A 22,793-nucleotide genomic window follows, 5' to 3' on the forward strand; every position below is an offset into this window, starting at 1 on the left:
TCTCTGTTAATGTCCTATATTGGGCTGATAATTTTACTGTTTTCACTTATGATGGCTGAGTTTTTGGAAAGAAAGATTGGTTAGAATCCTTGTTTTATTTTCATGAGAACACATTATAATAGCATATGATAACACATTATAGACAATGTAATGACCATCTTCTGTACTTATTTAGAAGCCTTATTACTAGAAATCTTATTTAATTTGACAGAGTCAAGAGTGCAGATATGTCTGAAGCAGCTTTAAATTAACTTGGGTGCAAAGGTCAAGTTTATAGTGCAGCACAGGCTGCAGAACCAGCCTAAGAAGCAGAGCAAATAAGCCCAGTCTGAAGTGTGTGCTGATGGTGCTAGACAGTTACCTGTACTCTCAGAGGGTTAAAGCTAGGTTGGTTATATCCAGCCTATCTCTGCAGTGAGGGATATCTGAAGTGTCAGTGCTCAGCAAGTAGTACTGCTGGCAAATTAGGGAAAGATGGCCGATTCATGAAAGGTAGATCAATGTCCAAGTCACCTAAAGTTCCCCTTGGCATTGCATAGACAGAAGCCTTGTACTTGTTTCCTTTATTTTTTGGTTGCTTTTAGTATTCATGGGAGATTTCTAATCTATGTAACTCACACAGTGATAAAACAAAAATAATGGGGTTTTTTTCATGTTCTTGTGTCAAGTAGTGTGTTTGTGTGCATAGCTGTTTCAATGTCAATTGATTTTTTGTTTTATATTCCATAGTACTTCAGTTTTGGTGTTTAGAACATGTATAAAGTTCCATCAGAAACAAAGTAGTTCTTTGGACGGTTCCTCTTTTTAAATTCTTTTTTGTCCCAAAGATGGCATCTGAGTTTTATCTAAACCAGACGGTTTCTTGGCCCTCATTTTTCCCTAAACCCAGCAATGACAAAGAGCAACGGCTGCATAAATTGGATGTAAGAAGAACACTTAGGGTTTATCACAGAAGAATCAAAGATTTCATATCTTCTGACAGATTGTTTGTACTCTTAGGGGGTCTTAAGAGGGGTCAAATGGCTTCTAAGAGTTGCTTAGCTAGATGGTTAAGGGATTGTATTAGAGAGGCGTATGTAGTTAAGGGTAAAGAGGCTCCCAGGGTTTGTAAAGCTCATTACACTAGGACTATAGCTGCTTCTTGGGCGGAGAGGTCGAAGGCTTCCACATTGGAAATTTGCAAGGTGGCCACCTGGGCTTCTCTTCATACTTTTTCATTGCATTATTGCTTGGATGTAGTCTCTTCTGCAGATTCTGCTTTTGGTAGGAGGTTGCTTGTGAACCAAAAAAAGAACAGTGAAGAAAAGAAAGACATGTAGTTCAGAGTTCTAGCTGGCAACAAGACAAGTTTCTTTGCAGCTTGCACAATGGAATCCTATGAAGACCAATTTAGGCCGTTGAAAATAGATGTTAGAGGGAAGTACTGCCTACCAGTGTTCTCTGATGGTAACCCCATGGCAGACAATAGCACCAAAGGAAACAGTGAACCAGAGTGAACTCTGTAGGGAGATGGATGTAGAGAGTTTTTTAGGTGATACGGATAGGTCTCTCAGTTCAGCTTGAGAGTTCTTTATCTGGCATCTTCTGGAATATACTCAGAATCCTCATTTTCACAAATTACTTTGCATAGATTGGATAAGAGAATTCTCTGAATTGCATTTTCCACTCTAAATTATTTTCACTGTTCTCCATCCAATTCTTCCTGATTTTATTTTTTGACTTTAACAGCAGTAACTTAATGTACCTCAATGAGCAATATGTACACACCAAGATATGACGTTAATTTAAAATTATTTGTGTTATCTAAGCACAGTTTTTTAAAAAGATAGTATAAATATACATTTTGTCTACTAACAATGTGTTCTTCAAGTTATCATTTAAATCAAAATAAGGAGAAAATCATGCAAAGTTTTTGGGCAAACAGGTGATGGTATGGTTTTGTTCCACCCCTGAAGGTTAGTGTGACATCTGGACAAGACTGCTACTCTGCCTTTCAGAGAAAAAGTGTCTGTATTTTTCTATCATTTATTCACAGTGGTGCATAACTTCATTCTGCTATAGGCATTGAATTTCATGCAATTAAAGGAGTAACCATCCCCAGTTTTTTCTTGACTATTTAACCCTTCCATCTGCAGGCATCTTGTCATGCCTACTGTGATGAGACAGTCCATTTCTCTATTTACATTCAATTGACATGTGTGGGATGTTCTGGCATACCTAGTGCTTCCAGCATCACAGCTTCTCTTTGAAACAATCAGGAACATGTTTGTCTACAGCCAAGGGTTGAGCTGGAGATCTGGGTTTAGAACTCTGCCAAATTACATTCTGTTTCCACCTTTAAGTTAGATTTTTCTTTCCTCTTGGGCTTTCAGAAGCCTTTTGTTAAGACTTCTAAAAAATAAATAACGTGCTTTTATCTCTCTCACTTTTTTCCCCCATTTCAGTGAGAAAGATGAACTTTGGACTATCTGACAGATCAGATAATGAATGCCAGGAAAGGCTTTTCCAATGGGGTGCTTTTAAACACTGTGGGCAAAGTTGTCAAGTCCTGGATTTACAAGCTGTGTCTCATGGGGCTGAGAGGAGTTGCAAGAGTCTTTCCTTTCCCATTAAAGAGAAATCCTTAACTCTATATCCATTTCTGGGGAGTGTAGTAAAAGGCGTGTAGAATAAAATTTTTGAGGTTCATTCTCCTAACAGACTTTTGTTGTAACGTTGCAAAAGTTGCAATTGAAGATTTTAAAAAGTTGTGATTTTTTGCTTTGGTCTCAACATAGGATGTTCAATTATCTTCTTTTACAAATGCACAGCTTCAATGGATCAACCCACTAGCAGAGAAATATGATTTCAGAGGTACATTTTATGCATCTGGGTTAGTACAGTTTGCTCAGTACAGTACAATGAGTAAAAGAAGATAGAAAGCAGAAGGTTTTTTTGACTCATAGTTAGTCAGGGATATTTTATTGTTGCTTGTGTTTCTGGAAGAATGGTTCTTCCCAGTCCTTCAAGATGTACTATTTCCAGTATGATTTCAATAAAATTTCTGACTGAGCTAGTTGAATCCAATTTGTAAGGTACTTTAATAGCACTGTTAGCTTATGCACAGATAGTGAGTAGTCATACAAAAGCTTTCCTTTGTCCACAAAAGATGCTTTGCTATTCTATGCTGCATGGAAGATAATGTCACAATGACTGTTCTTGTGGCCCTAAATGCTATTGAAATAGGAAAGCTGTGGAATTCTATAGAAAAAAAAATAGAAATTCTTATAAGAAATAAAAATAGTTATATTTAGAATGCAAGAGGTGTCATTGTCATTCTTTGGTCTTTGTAATCATCATTACAAAAACAGAAAAATACTGAACTGGAGAAATAAATAAATTGTAGATAAAGCGGGCCTAGGCAAACAATTGTTTTGAAGAGAGGAATAATCCCAGACAAATTGTAATATACACAAGGAGAGTTGTTTGAAGAGTTTTGATTTTAAGTGTAGCATTGGATATAATGTTGTTCTCATTATTTACAATCAAAATTATTTAAGCTGCCTGGCTCTTAAACTAAAGGAAATACACAAATTAGGAGCACTCCATCAAGACTAGATATTTGTAGAACATCAATTTTAAAAAATATATATATACATATATATAGCAAGGATTTGTAGTTAATCCAATCTTCCCTAATAATGAAGAATAGTGAAGGTGCAGAATATGCTCTGGAAAAGAGCAAAGTTTTCCTTCAGCCCCCCATCTTCTTTCAAAACATCCACCTTTTTTTGCTTTCTTTCTGCAAATTCTTTAAACAACCATGTGAGAAGAATCACATGCATTTCTTTCTGTCTGTGCAAATGCAGTTTGATAAGTGCTATTTAAAGAGAGGGGTCATATAATTTGTCTAGAAAAATGGCTGCTTAGATAGGTATTGCTTCCTCCAAGCCATGCCTGCCCTCCTGTTGCAGTGGCCAGCTAATTTGGGCTGAGTGGCAGCTGTACCTTGAGTAAAGCTGTGCTTCTCTTTCCCAGGAGAATTTGCTGATTAGGGCAAAACAGTCAGAAGACAAATTGTAAGGCCCTAAAATCCTTGCTTGATGACACTAATAAGGGCTTGTGTTTTTTCATATATTCTCAGTTAGACACAACTACAAGTACCAACAAGATATTCTCAAGAGGCCAAAACAACACAAAAAACTTCATTGGCAACTTCAGGATATCAAAGAATTTTGGCAAAATGTTTAGGCCAGCATTCAATCAACATAAAATTCTTTTCAAAGCATTAACTTAGCTCATTCAACTTTGCTAACACTTAAGCCCATTCAATTTTAAGTTTTTAGAAGGTTTCAAGAACAGGGAACTAGATGAAGGAGAAAAAGGTAGAAAAGATGCAGAAAAGAATAAGTTTGAGAAACTGTAGGAAGTTAGCAAAGTATGGGAGACTTGACCCTGGGGCTTCTTTGAGAAGAACAATGAAGTTTTTAATGTGTGTAAGCCTACATGCAAACATAGATACATATAAGTATAAAGCAGGAGTGGCCAGACTGTTAATTAGAAAAGAGGTGGGATAATCTAGTAGAACATGTTAATTTAATAATGAGGGAGTTTGTAAAATGACTGGTGTGGGTGTAAGCATCATTTGGCTCTTTGCTTATAATCCCACAGCCACAAATCTACCATCAGTGAGATACCTGTTTATCTCAGCTGTGAATTCTTAACATGAAAGGCAGCAGTGCAGTGAATACACAAGGATTTTAGGTTAAATGCTTTTCTTTTAAGTCTTGATATAAAAAGTTATAAATCTAGATATATATATATATATATATATAGACCTATAAGTAGTGACAGTAATATGAGAATGTGAATATATAGCTTACTTGTGGTTATATATCATGGTTAGAATGTGATGTTAAATTTATAAAAGAAGGAGAATTGCAAGGAAGAAAAGGTAAATTTAAGGTAGGAAGTACCAAATAGGAAACAGGGAAAATATCCAGTCAGAGTGGTTTGGAATTTTTAAATTCTGGACTAATTTCTAAAGAAAACTGTTAGAAACTTTATCATAAGTTGCATACATAAAATACATTAAAACATGGTGAAAGAAAACCCCAGTTTCTGGTACTATCTATAAATCTAGTATTGTGTTGAATATCAGGGAGTTTGATGGCCTGGTTAGTATCTTTTGGTTTTATGTTCTACCACTTTATCTTTCATTTTTCCAAGGTCAAATCTCTCAATGTCTTTTGAAAATGCAAACAGAAAAGATATTTGAAAAAAAAACAAAAACCAAAAGTAAAAAAAAAAAACCCTAACAAACAAAAAAAAGTCAAATCTCTATAACGTTGTGTAAGCGTATGTGAACCAGTGTTTATTTTCAGAATACAAATTGGTTAGAGGAAAGGTAAAATCTACTTTGGATAAATTAATTCCAGTGCTAAAAATTTCATGGAAAGAGAAAATCGCTTTTAACCTTAGCCATGTACTACTAGTAGCTTCAGATCACTGAAGACCTCTAAGGTTATGCCTGGAAGGTAAACTTTAACAATGCTTTGGCAGCACCTGGTCATTTAAAACCTCTTTTAATTTCATATGAAGTATGTTACAAATATCTGCACCGGTGTTGTTTACCAGCTTTATGCTACAAGACAGATTTTCAAAATACCATATCCTTTGATGTTATTCTTGTATCTCTGTGACTCAGAATCACAAAATGGTTGAGGTTGGAAGGGACCTTTGGAGTTCATATTGTCCAACAGTCCCTGCCCAAGTAAGGCCTCTGGAGAAAATTGTAAGCAATTATGTCCAGATAGGTTTTTAGTATTTCCAAGGATGGAGATTCTTTAACTTTTCTGGACAACCTTACAGTGCATGGTCACCTTCACAGTATAAAAGTGTTTCCTGATGTTCAAAGGAAACCTCCTGGCTTTGCATCTGTTAGTGCCTTTGACCACTGGCCCTGTCATTATGCAGGACTGATTCTGGCCCCCTTGGACCCTCCTTTCAGGTGTTGTTGTACATTAGTGATATATCCTACCCTTTCTCTTCTGTTGGCTAGCAGTCCCAGTGCTCTCAGCCTGTCCTCCATTCCCTTTGTCATCTTCCATGGCCCTTTGTTTGACACCCTCCAGTGTGTTCATATCTGTCTTGTACTGAGTGACCCAGGACTGTGCACACCACTCCAGGTGTGGCTCATCAATGTTGAACTAGCAGGAAGAATCATTTCTTTTGACCTGCTTACAATGCTTTGCTTGATGCAGACAGACCATCAGCCTTCTTTGCTGGCTTATGTTCAACTTTGTGTACTTCTGCACCCCCAGGTCCTTTTATGCAAAGCTTCTCTCCAGCAGGGAGAGCTCCAGCATGGGTTGATGCCTGGGTTTGTTCCTCCCCAGGTGCACAGTTTTGCTTCTTGGACTTCATGGTTTTGTCATGTCCATTTCTCCAGCCTGTTGAGGTCCTTCTGGATTTGCACCATGACTGTCTGACATCCAGTTTGATGTCAGCTGCAGACTTGCTGAGGGAACACTGTACCCCATCACCCAGATCATTAATGAAGGTGTTAAACAGGATTGGACCTAATACTGACCCCTGAGATAGATTGCTAATTACTGGCCTCTAACTAGACTTTGTGCCACAGATAGCTGCATTTGGGACTTGGCTATTCAGCCACTTTTCAACTCACCCTATTGACTGTTTGTCCAGTCCACACATCAAGAGCTTGTCTACATCTTGTCCCATAACAAGATCTTATGTGAGACAATGCCATGGGCTTTCTTGAAGTCCATGTAGACAATATCTGCTCTCCCTTCATTTACCAGGCTAGTCATTTCTTCACAGAAGTCTATCAAGCTGGTCGAGCATGACTTCCCCTTGCTGAAACCATGCTGACTGCTCCTGATGAATTCTTTGTAATGTGCCCAGAAATGCCTCTATTACCTTCCCTGTGGTTGAAGTGAGGTTGACAAGACTCTGGTTCCCAGAGGAATCCTTCTTGCCCTTTTTGAAAATAGGAGTGACATTTGCTTTCTTCTCGCCTTTGCACTCTTCTCCCAGTTGCCATGGTTGATCAAAGATTATTGAGAGTAGCTTTGCATCAACATCTGCCTATTGGTGATGGAGAGACAGGGACATCCAAGTTTGGATCAGAAGCCAATTTTATTGAGTATACAAGGCATTTATATAGGGTGTTACTTGTATGGCACTTATATAGGGTTCTCTTTTTGGTAACAATTTCCCATTGGTTATACATTCCTCATGTCACCTGCTAACATTATCTTATTACAAAGCTTCTCAATGTGTTTCTTGGTCACTTCTTGCCCAGCTAGCATTTATCTGCATCTGTCTCTCCCGCAGTTTCTGCTCAATCAAGCCTAAGATATCAGGCCCCTTTACCAGTTCCATTGTACTCTTTGTTTTATTCCCTGTATTTGCCAGATCCTTCCACTCATGCAGGCCCAAGGATTTCAGTATGTTGAGTTTGCTTAGTTATTCTCAGACCTGATCCCCTACCCTCAAGAGTACATCTTCCTTGTTCCAGCCTTACCTCCTCTTGTCTGGGACCTGGGATTCCTGAAGGCTGGTCTTGATAGTAAATACTGAGCTGAATGCATTCAGTATCTCAATGTATCTGTGTTACCAGGTCCCCCCATCTTGTTGAGCAATGGGCTCATGTTTTCCCTGGTCTTTCATTTATCACCTGTGTACTCATAGAAGCCTTCTTGTTGTCTTTGACATCCCTGGTCAAATTAGTTGCATTTGAGCTTTAACTTCCTTAACTTTTTCCATGCTCAGAAGTTGTTTATGTGTCCCTCCCAGATTACTCATCCTTACTTCCACACTCTATATTCTTAATTTTGTGTTTGAGTTTGGCTAGCATCTTCTTGTTCATGCATGCAGGTCTTCTGCCATTTTTTTTTTTTCAACTCTCTTGACCTTCTCAGAGGTGACCCTTGAATATTAATCAAATTTCTTTTGTCCCATTACCTAAGGTCCCATTTGACTCTCCCAGGCAGATATTTGAAGAGGCCAAAGTCTGCTCTTCTGAAGCCTGGGGCTGTGAGCTTGCTATTCACCTTCCTTTGTGCTCTCAGGATCTGGAACTCCACTCTCTCATGGTCACTGCAGCCAAGGCTGCCTTGGGCTTTCAAATCCCCAACAAGCACCTCCATTTGTGCTTGTATCACTTGGAACAGGAATCATCAATGCACTTCAGGAAGCCAGATTTCTTGAAACACTGATAAAAGTGAATTCAATCCCAGATATTTGTTTGTCTTTTGCAAAACTGGGGCAATACCCCATTACTCTAAGATTTATGAGTGAGCTTTGTACCAGTCCTTTTTAAGGCACTTCTCTTATTGTTTATATTTTTATAAACCATAATTTTGCTTATGATAACTAATTAACTCTCTTTTAATTTTTATTGTATTGGTTTTTTCCAAACAAATAAAAGCTGTAAAAATATATTAGTGTTCAATTGATATAATTCTTTGAACAAAGAGGAGAAATTAATTACTATACAGCTTATCTAGTGTTGTAAGAAGAGGTGACTTCACAGCAGTACAAAAATGCATTACTCACAAAAGAAACCATATTTTACACATTATATGTGCATTTGTATAAAATACAAGTACAACTAGATGTTGATTTCATCATGTTATATAAAAGAAACTGTGTATAACTTGAATTTGACTTTATTATAACATTAGTATTACCCTACATCTTCTTGAGGGTTTTTTTTATGCTTCATATTGATATATCAGAAGATGTTGTAGGCTGCTGACTTTTCTACAGAATTAATCTTAACTTTGATCTCTTTTATCATACTGTGCAGGAGTTCTGAAGAGAGCTAGTGGGGAGCTTTTAATAGGAGAAACCAGAGCAAATGAAACCAGCGTGCTTCCTGAACAGTTACTTCAGGTAGAAGAGGTGAGTATGAAAAGAGTCTTACACTTTGTATGGGGTTTTCTTTTGTGTGTGTCTTCAGTGTAAACTTTTACCATGTTCATTATAAACACCTATTGCTGTAGTTTCATTCCTTCAGCCACTCTGATGACTTTTATGTGCAAAGTTTCAGTTTAGATGGAATAAAATCTTGCGGCTTTCAAAGAAGTGGTTGGTATTTTGTAGTTAATAACAGAAAAAATGTAATTATAAGATACCTCATAACAAAATGGGAAACAATATTACTAAATTATGATAGCTTTCTCAGTATTATACATATAATCTCAAAGAATCTTGAAGAAGACTTATGAAGTTCTTTGAATTTAGTTGTAAGGGTTCTTCCTAGAGGCATAGGTATTCACACAATGTCTAGTTTCTTTGATACCAACAAACTACTGTGTAATAAGCACTGTGCTTTGTGGAATGTAGGTACAAGATTGTTTTTATCTGGCTCCCATTTACTACAAAACACATTTTTTATTGTTGATTTTCTGACACCAAATGCTCCAACAAGTCTGATACTTTATAATAGTGGAATTTAATTTCTTAATGGCTTGATTTTAATGTTGAATTTTTTAAAATTGTACTTTGGATTGGTGTGTGAGACAAATACTAATATGTCTTACAAAGAAGAATATTTTAGGTGGATCGGGATGTTCTTGATTTTAAAAAAATGAGGGAATGTAAAAGTGTCCATGGGGTCTGTCACTGTGCTGACAAGAGCTGAATGTTGCTAGTGGGGAAAGGGAAAGGAAGGAGGATGAAACTTTGAGCTGAAGTAAACTGAAAGGGCTTTACTTTATAGACCTTCATTCTCTTCCAATTTAATATTATACTGCAGAAATAGTAAGGAATCTGTCTTTTCTATTCTCTACTGTGCCCTCGTGGTGGAGATATTTACTGAACATCATTTTATGTCATTAAAATATGTCTCTTACAGTGGTGCAATTCTCAAATGACCACTTCTGGAAAGGTTTCATTCTGATGTAAATCATAAGAACAATGCAAAGTCAGATAAGTTGAAAAGTAATGATGTCCTACTGTGTCTACTTCTGGCAACTATTGCATTTCAGATTATTTCAGAAGCCTCTGTTTAAAGAAGGCAAGGAACAGATGTAAACCACAGTAAAAGCCAGCATTGGCCATAAACTACAAATCTCGACTTAAACATTTTAATATTTTCTAATTCCAGTTCTAGAGAAGTAAAATACAGTGTGCCTGTGTTAAAACCAGCTCCTCTATCATGGTGAATATCTTCCAGTTGTTACCTTGCAGTGAAAAATAATACAGGGTACATTGCTAGATTACTTGTTATATTATTGAAAATATCTATAAATTCTTTGACTTTTTAAAGTAGATTCTGTTAAAGATTACACGTTAAGTAAAGATGAAGCATGTTTTGTTAAAAGCTGTTTTGTTTAAACAGGAGCGTTTTTAAAAAAAAAAAGAAATTGATGACAATTGATGACATTTTGTTAGGCCAAAAACACTGTTTTTAGTATGATTTCAACACTAGTGGACTATATTTTGAATTCTTTAAACTAATTTAAAGATATGACAGTGTCCTGTAATTTAATTTTGAATGTACATTTAATTTTCAGACAATTTTAACACTCAATAATGACTTCAGATTAATTTAATTTTAATATGTATTTCAGCCTATTTTACTGAGTTTTGGCTGGAGAAACGCATTTAAAGACCTGTCTTCGTCTGTGGCTCACTGTATAACAATAGCAATTGAGGATTTTTCATCTAAAATTCTTCAACATGAGCAGAAAGAAGAGTTTTCAGCTGCAGGCTGTGCAATGAGTCTTGTAAACAACCACCAAATGAGGGAGTCCTGCAGAGCAGTCCAACAAGAGGAGCAACCAAAACGAATTGCTAAGGCAGGTATCAAAAGATCTGAAGTTTGAAGGGAGACAGAATGCCAAGGCTGTTTGCCATCTATGCTTTGAAGTACTTACAGTACTATTAATATTCTATATCTTATATAAATGGAATTAAGAAGAAAGTGAGAGGCATTACAATGTGAAGCTCAACAGAGCTTTATACAATAGCCCGTAGTTTAAACTTGAAAGAATTAACTTTTAAACTTCACTGGCATTATTTTTTTTCAGCCAAAAAGTTCTAAAGCATTCTGATTAGTATCTGCTCTGTTACCAAGTGGTTCGATGGGAAAATGCTGAAAGCTTTGAAATATGGCTATAAAGGGATTTCCTGTATTCATGTCATTAGACATGCCATTCAAGTAATTGGCATAACCAGTAATAAAGCCAATTTAGAGTTATTTGATTTGGCTGAAAGGTCATCTAATAATTAAATTCCTTTTGTAAGGAAAGGTATGTTTGAAAGACTTTTTAAAGTAAGATTTGCAACTGTTACAGCAGATTTGGAATTCTCTTAATGAATTCTTGCTTGAAATAACACTTGAGCTTTGGGGAGATAATTTTGGAAAGATTAATATATGAATTTATGAAGAGATGACATGTTTGTTTCCAAATCCAGTGTTAAGAAATGTGTTTGTATATTTTTCAAAATCAATTAGTTTAGAAAATTATCTTTATTTACAAGGAATTAACCTTGTGCTTTGAATGTACATTTAGTGACATCAAAAGCAAATGAAGGCATTACTAGCATAAAATGGTTTTAATTTTCCCCCTAGTATAGAATATGCAGCTTTAAAGCAAGAAGGAATGAAAGAATATTTAATTTACTTTAAAGAAATGTTACTCCTCTATTTCAGAGATTAGAGTGTTTGTAAAGCTGATTCAATATATTTATGTTTTGTGCCAATTTCATTATTCAAGCATCTGACCCTGGCGTGTATAAATTAAGCAGTGCTGTCAGAATACAAATAACTTGGTGCCACATTTATTTCTCTCAGTTTTGTTCTGACATCATGGAAGAACTCGACACATTGCTTCCATTGGCTCTGGCCTGCAGAGATGATTCTCTTCAGGAAATTAGAACAAACTTTGTAGAGGCATGCAGCAAAGTGGCAACAGCTGTTTTGGCAAGACTGGAGGAGAAAAGCAAAGATGTTCCCTTGAAGGCTCCCCTGCAAGACCTGTATGCTGCCCTTTCCACAGCAATATATGTCTTTCAGCATTTTACAATGTACAGCAATTTAATGAGAGAAACAAGCAAAAAGTATGTCCTTTTTACTTAAAATGTTTAATTCAAGCATAAATAATATGAGACTTTATTCCATTTTGGTGATACAGTATGGTGGTAGTTTTCCAGATTGCATCATATTTTTTTAGCACATGCAGTATGTGTACTATTTATGAAAATACCTGAATCAACCTGATAGTCTAGAGCAGTCATTGCAAAACAAATTATTTATGTGTAATATTTGCATTTGATTTGCAGATCAATTTTTAAAAATTATTAAATTTGAGAAAATAGGATTGTCCAGGCAGCTGAATGTACTTTGAATGTACTGAATGGCTCTGCTGTTATATAAATGAATTGCTAAGGCCTTGATTTCCTTTTCTGACTTTTGCGATGCCTAATTTTCATAAGATCTGATTCAGCACATAGCAATTGTAGAGAACAATGTAAAAGTACATTTCTGTGCTTTTTCCTACCACCATATGTATTCAGATGTAAAGAAATACATATATTTATTTTTAGAATTTAGTTTATTATTACATGTAGAAACTAGAGAAGATATGAGGTAGGAGAGTAAAGTCAAAGGCAGTGTTTGACTTGCCTTTGTGTTTGCCTTGCGGGAAATATAACTGCACTTGCTTTTAGCAGATTTTGTCTTGTTAGGAGTCTGTTGGTCCACATGTTTCTAGCCATGTGCAATTTAAAAGCAGAAACAGTGTTTTATGGGAGGAACCCTGAAATAGCACAATTTCTCAGGAATGTATGGTTTCTAAGTGGTTAAATGCACTGCTGAGCTGCTTTCTCTCTGATATTTTACTGTCTCCTGCATGAAGTGTATCTTTGTGAGTGGGAAGTCTGAGCCAAAATACTGCTCAGTAATTCTACTCAGGTGTATTATCAGAGAGTTTTAGTACATACCTACCAAAAGCAATCTCTGTACTCTGTGCTAATGTTTTCTTTGACACACTCAGTGCTGATGTAATAATTGCTGATGCAAGAATGCTGCAACATCCAAATATGTGAATGACAAATTTACTTGTCTCAGAAAATAGGATGAAGTAATTTATTTCTCAGTGATTGGTTAAATGAGAATTTATAGGCAAGCAGACATATTTTAAGAACTTTTGAAACAAAACATTGCAAAACTGATTGCAAGGTTCTGGACCAAGAGTAAATGAATGATTGATAGCTACAAATCAAAACTACTTGCAGTTCTAGGGATTGTTACCTCGTAGTGCACAGCCTTTCAATCATTGTCTCTTTAATCATTCTCTCTGAACAGACCCCTGTTCCTAGTGCCTGTCCAAAAATATCAGGAATTCATCAACATTCTCCAGTTTCAAGTTACAAACTACTGCATCAGCGTTTGTGCTACAAGCATTTTACAGGATGCTGAGAGCCACTACTGGGATGACTACAAAGCTTTTTATGAGGTGTGAGGTTAAGTTTACTATGGCTGCCTTTTACAAAATATGTTTAAATATGTTGCCAGCTCTCTGACTAATCAGAAGCTTGAGATGATTGTTTTAACATAAGGATTATTGGAATTTACTATTTTGAAATATCTGTGTCTCTCTAGAAATTATGTAGGAAAGCATAGTCATTTAAAGATGAGATAGAATGTTACCATGAAGTGTTTGTGTCATTTGCTTAATGAAATATTTATTGTGGTTCAAGACATTTATGTAGAACTCAGTAAAGAGTACACCATCATCTTAATCTCTAAAAACTTTATACTTCTTTTAGAAAATATTTTTCTAGGAAATGTTTAATCTGATTCTTTGATTTTTATTTTCAACTGGTTTCCCTTTTTACTTTTTGTGAATAAAGGATGTAACAAATAAAGATGATCAATATAGTTGCCTAAAGCATTCAATAATGTTTTTCTGAAATAACCAGTGCAATTTCACCTGCATCTTGAAGTCATGGGTCCGATCTACAGCTATAATCCTAATGATTCTATGAAAAAAAATTATTATAATAATTTTCATTTGTTATATTTTTTTCCTTCATCCTAGTGAAGTACAAACATAATTTGACATACACTGTTTGAAATTATTTTCCCTTAATTTCAGGATGAAGTATTATATGGGTTTTAAATCAGTAGAAACTCAGATCCCTTGAAGATGCCCTGCCTTGTGTAATTTTCTGTATGAGACAATTGGTGTGTTCTGTTAAGCATTTTCTAGAATTCTTACATAAAAGAAAATTCCATCTGATACATGTAATCTACAGATATAGTATAAGAAACTGCTCTGTCAGTGACAAAATCTGTGCTGGACAGGGTATGCAAACCATAGAATAATTAATCAAAATGTCCATCCCTCAAAGAGAAGTAAATAAATTCAAACAATTTTGTTTAAAAATAGATGACAGGGAAAGAAATGCAGTGGCTTTTGGCAACTGCTGAATCATGATATGATCTTCATTGTCTGTAGTGCCTGTGGTGCTGTGTCCTGTTTATTGATGATCCAGTAACTTCACCATGGAGAAATAGCTGTCTGATGATAAAGAATATGGAGTAACTAAAGAGTTTTATCATAACTGAACAGAACTGATGTGTGTAGGAAGGAATGAGGAAAACTGGTGTCTCAGCTCTGTGTGTTTGCAGGATTTGACATGCAAAGCATGTGATTTTACATCATCACTCCTCTTTTTGCTGGGCCAAGGGAGATGGCCCACGGGTGGACCACGATCTACTCTGAGTTCCTTCAGAGGTGTGCTGCTGAGCAGATGTTGCTTCAATTGACATCTTGTAGACATCCTAAATGGAAGAGATTGGATTAAGATCTTTTGCTTGTTACAGAGACAATTCCCTGCTGAAATTTCCAGCAGTGAGAGGTGGCTTCTTCCAACATATGAGCTCAGCAGGAAGTGTGCTACTGGGCCAGCTCTCCAGATTATGCTTTTGAATGAAGCTCTTAGAGTTGCAGACATCTGCTGTAGCTGTGGGAACTTATGTTTCCTAACAGTCAAAGAATAAAGAATTGTCTGTTCAGAGATAATACAGACTGGCTTATGTAATAAAACACAGCTGCTTGTTTCCTTGTATAACCTAAATAGAAGGTCACATCTGTTTTTATTATATGCAGCCTGCAAAAATAGCAGATGTTTATCAGTGAAATTGTCTAGACATGGCAACAAATAGAAACACAGGTTAGAAAAGGGGAGTGAATCTTACTTAAATCTTCAGTGATATTGTTGCTTCTGCAGTGGAAGTGCAATACTAAAAAAGGGGAAAAGAGCTATTACTTAAATAATAAAAGCAGAGAAAATGAAACAATTTGTGTTTATAATTACAAAGTTAAAAAGTAAAACCTGTGAACAAGCTCATTTATTTTGTTCTTTGACATAATTTTTGTACATTTTTAATATAAAAATGCACTTCAAATATTATGTCAGAGAAAAACCAAACAGAGTCAACTTCCAATAATCTGCTAATGTTTATGCTGATGTATTTAAAAAGAAGCCAGATTATTCTTGATTTTCATTGTTAAAGAATGCCTATCAAACTCTCTTAAAGCTTTTTTAAAATTGTGGAGTTATTTTATATTTCTAATAATGCTAAAATATCAACAAATTCTTAAAATATTTCTCAGTTCCTTTGGGATGTGGGAACTGAAAATTGAAGTCTCTGTTCTCAAAAAAAGCTTGATGATAATGCTATTTGCTGAAAAGGTATTGATGGAAATATTTAAACTTGAATTTCCCTGTGTACTTTTTAGAAGTATTATGGATTTTGATGTGATTTTGACTCCTGTGTATTTATTTCTGTGTTTTAATGGGACAGATCTCTTTAGACAAGGAAGTGTTAATGTCAATGCTGATTCCTTGCCAGAAAATGTTTGGTTTCAATACATTGAAATCACAAGACAAAAAAATCTTAGTAAAAAAATCTGGATATCTCTTATTATTGGTTTAATATTTCAATTGTTCTTTTTTCTTCTCTTCTTGCACATTTATGATATATAACCAGGGTTTTATAATCATGGTTATGATTAGCATTTCTGAAACTGAGTAAATACATAAGCTTAAGTAATTTAAGTAATTATTTCTTTGAAGACAAAGAAACTGCTATATTAACTTTATCCTTGTTAGCTTTAACTTTATGCATACAGAATACTGTCTATGTTTTTAATCTAAACTTTCAACCCTATGGGTTTTGAGACTAGGTTAATTGAGGATATGAGAGTTCAAATGCTGTGGTTTTATTTTGTGGCAGAATGGTAATTTTGTGACTGAAATGCAAGGTGTTTCCTTGAAAATTAAAGATGTTTCACATCTTTTCAAGGACCATTTTTGGCTATTATATTCCTGGAACTCTTTAGCTATTTCCTTTCAGATGGAATTAATTAGACCTATAGGAGTTAAATTGACATTTTGGAAGGTATGTTTTTTTTAATGTCACATGTGGTGATTTTGATAGGGCGAAAGATGCTCCTTCTCTATCCAGATGTGGCATTACTTCTGCTGTGCTCTTCATCATGATCTATGGACTATTCTGCCTCCAAAGACAGCCCAGGAGATTCTTACAGATGTACTAGAGCGATCTTTGGATATTCTGTCCTCCAGATACTGTCAGGTGTGTCCGAGTTACAAAAGAACACCACAAATCAGGTAATGGTTGTTTATTTAATGCACCATTTTGACAGATAAAAGAATTAAATGTTAGTTTTCTGTTATTCACTGTTTTGATTCAAATTTCAATGTTAATGAACATGGCAGAGAGGATAGACCAAATTTATGCTTTTTGGTGTTTGTTTTAATCATATGTATTTTGTATGTGAAGTATATTTAGTAGTTATATTGCAGACTGGATGGGATGAAAGGTCTCTTTCAACTCTCTGTGAAATTGTTCCACAAACTGCTTGATTGGTTTGAAAGCCTCACAGTGAAAGTGCATTGAGAATTAGTTATGCAACCAAAAATGTGGACAAGCATCAGGATTAGAAATCAAGCTGTTGATTCATTAAGAAAATCTAAGTTTTCCAGTATAATTTGTGGGTTTTAGCATTTTTAAAGTGAAAGAGCTACAAGGTCACATCAAATGATTTGTCAGAATGATAGCTGTGTAGGAGAGAGGAGAAAGAGGCTATTCCTTTTTCTGTCATTTTAGGAAATAAGAAATGGGAAGTTTTTCTTGTTGCAATTCTTATGTTTTGCCAGAGCAGAGGTCTTTTTGAGAAATAGTAAAGCAGATGTCTTCAAGTGGAAGTTTACCCTACCTTTGTCCTTTCTATTCAATGTCTTGTTTTACTGAATAAATAGGTGTATTTCTCCCAACAGAATCCCACAGAATTACAGAATGGGTGAGGTTGGAAGGGACCACACTGGGTCATCTGGTCCAACCCCCCTCCTCAGTCAGGGTCACCCCAGAGCACATAGCACAAGGCCAAGGCCAGGCAGCTTTCAGATGTCTCCAGTGAGGGGAGAATCCACAACCTCTCTGGGCAATCTGTTCCTGTAGCTTGGTCACCCACAGGTAAGGAAGTTCTTCCTCATATTCAGGTGGAACTTCCTGTGCACCAGTTTCTGACCTTTGCCTTTTGTCCTATTGCACAGCACCACTGAGAAGAGTTAGAGTTTGTAATTTTAGAGGTTTAAAGACACTAAGCAGGTACATATTCTGTGTGAGCTAAGAGTTACATGCTGTCATCTCAAGTTTTATTATGAGAAGGAGTATTGTTATGAAAGCTCAAGCAACTTGCACAAGATCACATTCCTGAAATGGGTAGGAAAAAACCAAAGTTTTATTCTACATACCTATCTGCGTGCTCTATTCCTGCAATAACTTACTGCAATCAGACTCTTCTATATCTTTTGGTACAGAGAGGTTTCCTGAAAACTTGCCTGGAAATTGTTTTGGGGAAAAGTTCCCTGAAATATGAAAAGTGGAATATTACTCAAATGTCATATTAGTCAATTCCATATGAATTTACTTTAAGCTACTAAGCAAAAAAGAACTTTCCACATTGTCATTTTGTAGAAAAGTTGCATATTCGTTAAGGTGATTCTTGAATTTTTCACTAAGTAAATTGAACTATCCAGTCAAGAATAAATGAAAAAAATATTCTGTTTAATTAAATATATTTTATCACAGAATCTTTACAAATTATTTAATACTGTTGTAGTTTGTGAGGGTACCTTTTCTCCCAATGGTTCTTCAAATGGTAGAGAACTAATATGTAGTATGGAAAATTGTCTGTTTATGCATGTTTGCCTAGATTTTTCTAAAATAACATGATCCTTAAAAGCCTTAAACCTTCCACAATTTTTGTGTTACTCACATGTCTCCTATGTATTGTATGTCACCAGAGTCTTGTGAGATTATTTTGTTCTATTTTGGGTTCTTGCTATTGTTCAGGCCAATAACATGATCCCCTGCCAACCAGTATCAACAAGCAACAGATTACTGACTCAGAAATGTTCCATACTGTACAATGTTGCACGGAGTTAGTTTTGCAAATTGAAGACTAAGTTCCTTTGTTCCTATTTTTTGCCCCATCAGGATTTGGAAATAGTATGTACATTTTAATTATAAAAAAAACAAGATTTATATTTATTTACTTGTAGTTTAGAAATAAATTGTTCATGCCTAGTGACACTGTCCTTTGAAAAAGAACATTTCCAAATTTTTAAGTTGTCTTTTTACTAGTTTCAATAACAACTCCTCTGTGAAAGAGTTGATTTTTTACAGAGTTGTGGGTAGAGACTTCTTGCATCACTGAAGAGGAAATTTGAAGTCCATGCTATGATTCTGGTGTTTTATCCTGTCACAGAAAATGTCTGTTTCATTGGAATTTACCACTATCAAGATGTCTTAAGTAATGTTATTCTTGGGCTTTTTTTTCCCTACAGAATTGATATTGCAGCAATTTTGATGTCCACTGAAGATATGCTCTGGTCAATTTGTAGTTCTGTACAGGAGTTTCTAAATCCACAGCAAGACAGAGATCTCAAGATCTATAAAATACATAGCCACTGCAATAGTCTGATCTCTGTGCTGGCTATTTTAACTTCACCCCTGAAGAATTTGTATGAGTGAGTATGAAATAAACATTCAATTTGAGACAAAGTTGTTTTTTTAGTTAACACAGATAGATGTAAAAGGTGATTTTTTAATTTTTTTTTTTTAATCAAATGCAATGCATAGTATTGGCACATTTCAATAGTCTTTGGCTGTTTCATAATTTGACCCCATACTTATTTTGTGATCTTACCTAAAGCCCAATTATATCTGCTGAGATGTTATTAGCTTTGGATCAAACTCCTGATGCACTTTTCTTTTCTGTTAATAATGTAGATCATAGTGAATGCCTGGGTTGATTTCCTCTGTGACAAAACTAGTAGAGTTTGATTAGGTATTACTGCCCCAAATTTGGAATTTATTTTTCCAGTTAGGAAATATTTTTTTTATATGTATGGTATCATTGATCTGAAAGTATTTACTACTCTGGTACCAGATACTTTGTCAAGGTTTTCAAAGACTTAGTCATTCATCAATTGAAAAAGAAAAATCACTCCAGTAGTTCAGATTTATCTACTTTAGGGTTCCAGCTAAATCAGAATGTTCTGTTGCCATCTGATAATGTTTATAGAAGTATTGGAATGTAAAGATAATTTATGAAAATGATCATCTAGTTGCATGACCAGTATGCTTTAACAAATACAGTTTAAAATCTAAGAATATATAGAATGGCTATATTTATAAAATCATGTATTTGCAAGTCACAGCTGTGAAAAATGGACATGTAACCTGCACTGAAATTGGACCTGAGTGGTTGATAAAATTCGTCTGTAAATCTGTAAGAGACAATACAATTTGTGAAATCACAGATTTAAAAAATAGGAATAACAAAACCCCAAACTAATGAAGCCACATCCTATTCAACTGGCTTTTACTTCATTATTCAAAGTAAGAAAATTCTAGGTAATAACTAGGATGGAGACTTCCTGTATAGCAGCTGCTTTTACTAAATTTTTTTGTCGTGGGCTCATTTTTAGTGTAGGTTCATTTTAATATTTGTGGGCTCTAAAGAACATGCAAAAGTGGATTGTAACTGGATGTTTGATCTTATATAATACAGACCTATGAACAGATAGCAATTTATAAGTTGGCTCAGATTAGGTAGTCCTACTGTGGCAGTAGAAATGGAGGCAGGGAAGGACATTGCAGTAGCTGTAACTGCCTCTATTGTCAGTTTTGATATTTCATCTTTCTCTTATGAAAACCCTTAAAATGATACACCAAAATAAATATGCAGCATAATTTGTTCCTTTTAGCAATTCTAGTCTCCTCCACTGATCAGTGTTGTTTACATATTTATGTATATATAGCAGGACAAGAAATGTGTGCTTACTGGAGAACTCATGGAGTTTCAGAACAAACCAATAAAAAGCTTGGTTTTTATTTCATATAAAATTCTGCGGGTAAACAACTTGGTCATACAGCTTTCATTATTAGGGATGTGAATTTCATTACCTGAATTTGCTTATCTGGAGATCAAAAACTTGACGTGCAGAATGTAGCAGCACATTTAATTTATTACAAAGTACTGTGCAAATCAAAATATATCACCAAAATATGGCATCTTTGTTTAAAAATAATATTGAAAATTGTCATATTTTGTTGCATAGTTACAAAAACACTATTAACCTGAAGACCATTTCCATATAGATGATGCATGTTTTAGAGTAAATAAATTGGATTTTTAAAATTAACTTCTATTCAGAACTTGTAGTTTCACAATCTGTGAAGTCCCATTATCAAAGCAAATTTTTATATTGTACATTTAATTTCAGCCAATGTTTGTCAGGTAACCTAACGCAGTGTCCAGAGTACAAAGGAAAAAAATGGTTTAGCCAATCAGCTTCTTAAATGACTATATTCAGATGGAAACACCTTGATACAGTGAATTTTAGGTATAGTACCTAAGTCTGTTGTTTACTGGGTATGCGTAGTTCATTACAGCAAGAATCTATCAATAATAAATTTAAAAGTTATGCCTGATTTTAAAGGAATATTAATCTTTCATCAATTCTCTCTGCAATTATATTGTATAATCACAATTTCCATCTATTCTCATGGCTCTATATCTTTCAAACCTTTGATAGAATAAACTGGAAGTGAAATCTTTTCTTTTAAATCTGTCATGCTGTCTTTTGCTACTGGAAGGTTTTTCTTAAGTGCCTAGAAGTCATTTAGTCTTTAGACTTTTCAGGAAAATTCTGTGTAATCATAAAAGTGGCAATGATGAAGCATTCTTTTCCAGGAGTTACATAATATTATGGATGGCTCATTTCCAACTTACTAAAGAGGCTGTATTCTCTATTGCTTAAGGGAACTAAAACTATTCAAATTTTTAAATTATTTTGTGGAAATTGAACAAAACCATAATGATTCTGAAAAATCTGTCATATCTTTAACTTCAAATAAGTTGATTCTGTTTTAGCATTCCTAAGTTTTTGGCCTAGAATTTCTTTTGTATGACAAGGTTACTTAGATCTGGTCAAAAATTCACCTATGAATCTTGAGTCGTGATTTAATACTTGTTTTTCTGTGCTTCTTGTCTCTCCATCCTTCTGTGGCCTTCCTGAAGTATCTTTAGCATAATGGAAATGTTGCTTGGAAAGTCTGCTGGAGGTTATCTAATCCAGCCTCCTCCTCAAAGCAGAACAATCAGCAGGAGCAGTCAAGCATGACTGTGTTAGGCTGACTCAAATGACTTATGCCAGCCTCCAGGAACTGAAGTTCTACAACTTTTTTGTGAAGCCTGCTCTGCAGATGTGATGCCTTAGTGCAAAATGCTGCCTCATATCTAGTGTGAACCCTCAAAGCTGCTGGCTGTAATTTGCTGTATCACGTCAGCCCCCACTGAGAAAAGTTGGTCAGTGTTGTCTTTGTAGTTACTCTTTGGGTGGTTGTAGGTTGGCATTAGATGAATTGACACTTTAGCCACCTTTTCACCAGAGTAAAGGTGTCTAGGGTCCTCAAACATTTCTTAGAGATGATTCAGTTTAGTTTTGTCCAGTTTTCTCACGTCTCCTTGAACCACAGGCTCAACAGCTGGATAAAATATTCTAGGTAAGGCTTAAACTGTTGATAAGTAGATGAAGTAAATCACTGTATTTGTTTTAGTTGCTCCTAATAAAGCCTGGTGTGTGGTTTGCACCCCAGGTTTGTGGCTGGGTAGGGTGGTACTCAGACAAGTCAGTTCCCAACCTGGGTTCTTGTAATTCTGTAGCTGGCATAAGCAGTTGCTCTTCACCTCAGTCAACTTTGTGAATTTCTGTTGGCCCAGTCGTACATGAGTAGGCACTCAGCTGTTTGTTGTGTTAAATACTGTGTCTACTTCCCCCAGCTCCGTGTCACCTGAAAATGTCATAACTGTTCTCTGTTGGCTTTAGTCCGCATTGTCAAGGACTTGTTGAACAAGGAGTCTCTAGAATGGGAATGTGCTCCCCAAATCTACTGAGTGTTGCTATTTTCCTGCTGCTTACTCAAACCTCTGAAATAAGAGGATTTTCATACTTTTAAATTTCCAATCATCCTTGTCTTACTCACTGACATGATTGTTGTCAGTTACTCAGCTCGAGTGGCTCAGGTTTCATGTAGTAGGTTGTTTCAGTGCTGCCTGTGAATACACAGCAGAGTCCAATGCCATTCTTTACTCATTAGCTTGCAGAGGAGTGTGGTGGTTTGTGTTAATTTCCTGAAATAGTTCCCTGTCAGGACCAGCAGGCTTCCTCTATGT

At 35.5% G+C, this 22,793-nt stretch overlaps 1 protein-coding gene across 2 annotated transcripts in view; it reads left to right on the forward strand.

Moving 5' to 3' along the window:
* Window positions 1-22,793, forward strand: part of KIAA0825 — a 240,925-nt gene that overhangs the window by 64,573 nt on the left and 153,559 nt on the right. For both annotated transcript variants that reach the window (XM_079331351.1, XM_079331352.1), the window contains 6 exons: window positions 8,816-8,910; window positions 10,584-10,811; window positions 11,810-12,075; window positions 13,322-13,472; window positions 16,466-16,656; window positions 18,898-19,080. In XM_079331351.1, the coding sequence (XP_079187477.1) occupies window positions 8,816-8,910; window positions 10,584-10,811; window positions 11,810-12,075; window positions 13,322-13,472; window positions 16,466-16,656; window positions 18,898-19,080 (1,114 nt within the window). The remainder of the gene's footprint in view (window positions 1-8,815; window positions 8,911-10,583; window positions 10,812-11,809; window positions 12,076-13,321; window positions 13,473-16,465; window positions 16,657-18,897; window positions 19,081-22,793) is intronic.

Source organism: Erithacus rubecula, assembly GCF_903797595.1.
Source record: "Erithacus rubecula genome assembly, contig: SUPER_Z_unloc_3, whole genome shotgun sequence".
NCBI lineage: Eukaryota > Metazoa > Chordata > Aves > Passeriformes > Muscicapidae > Erithacus > Erithacus rubecula.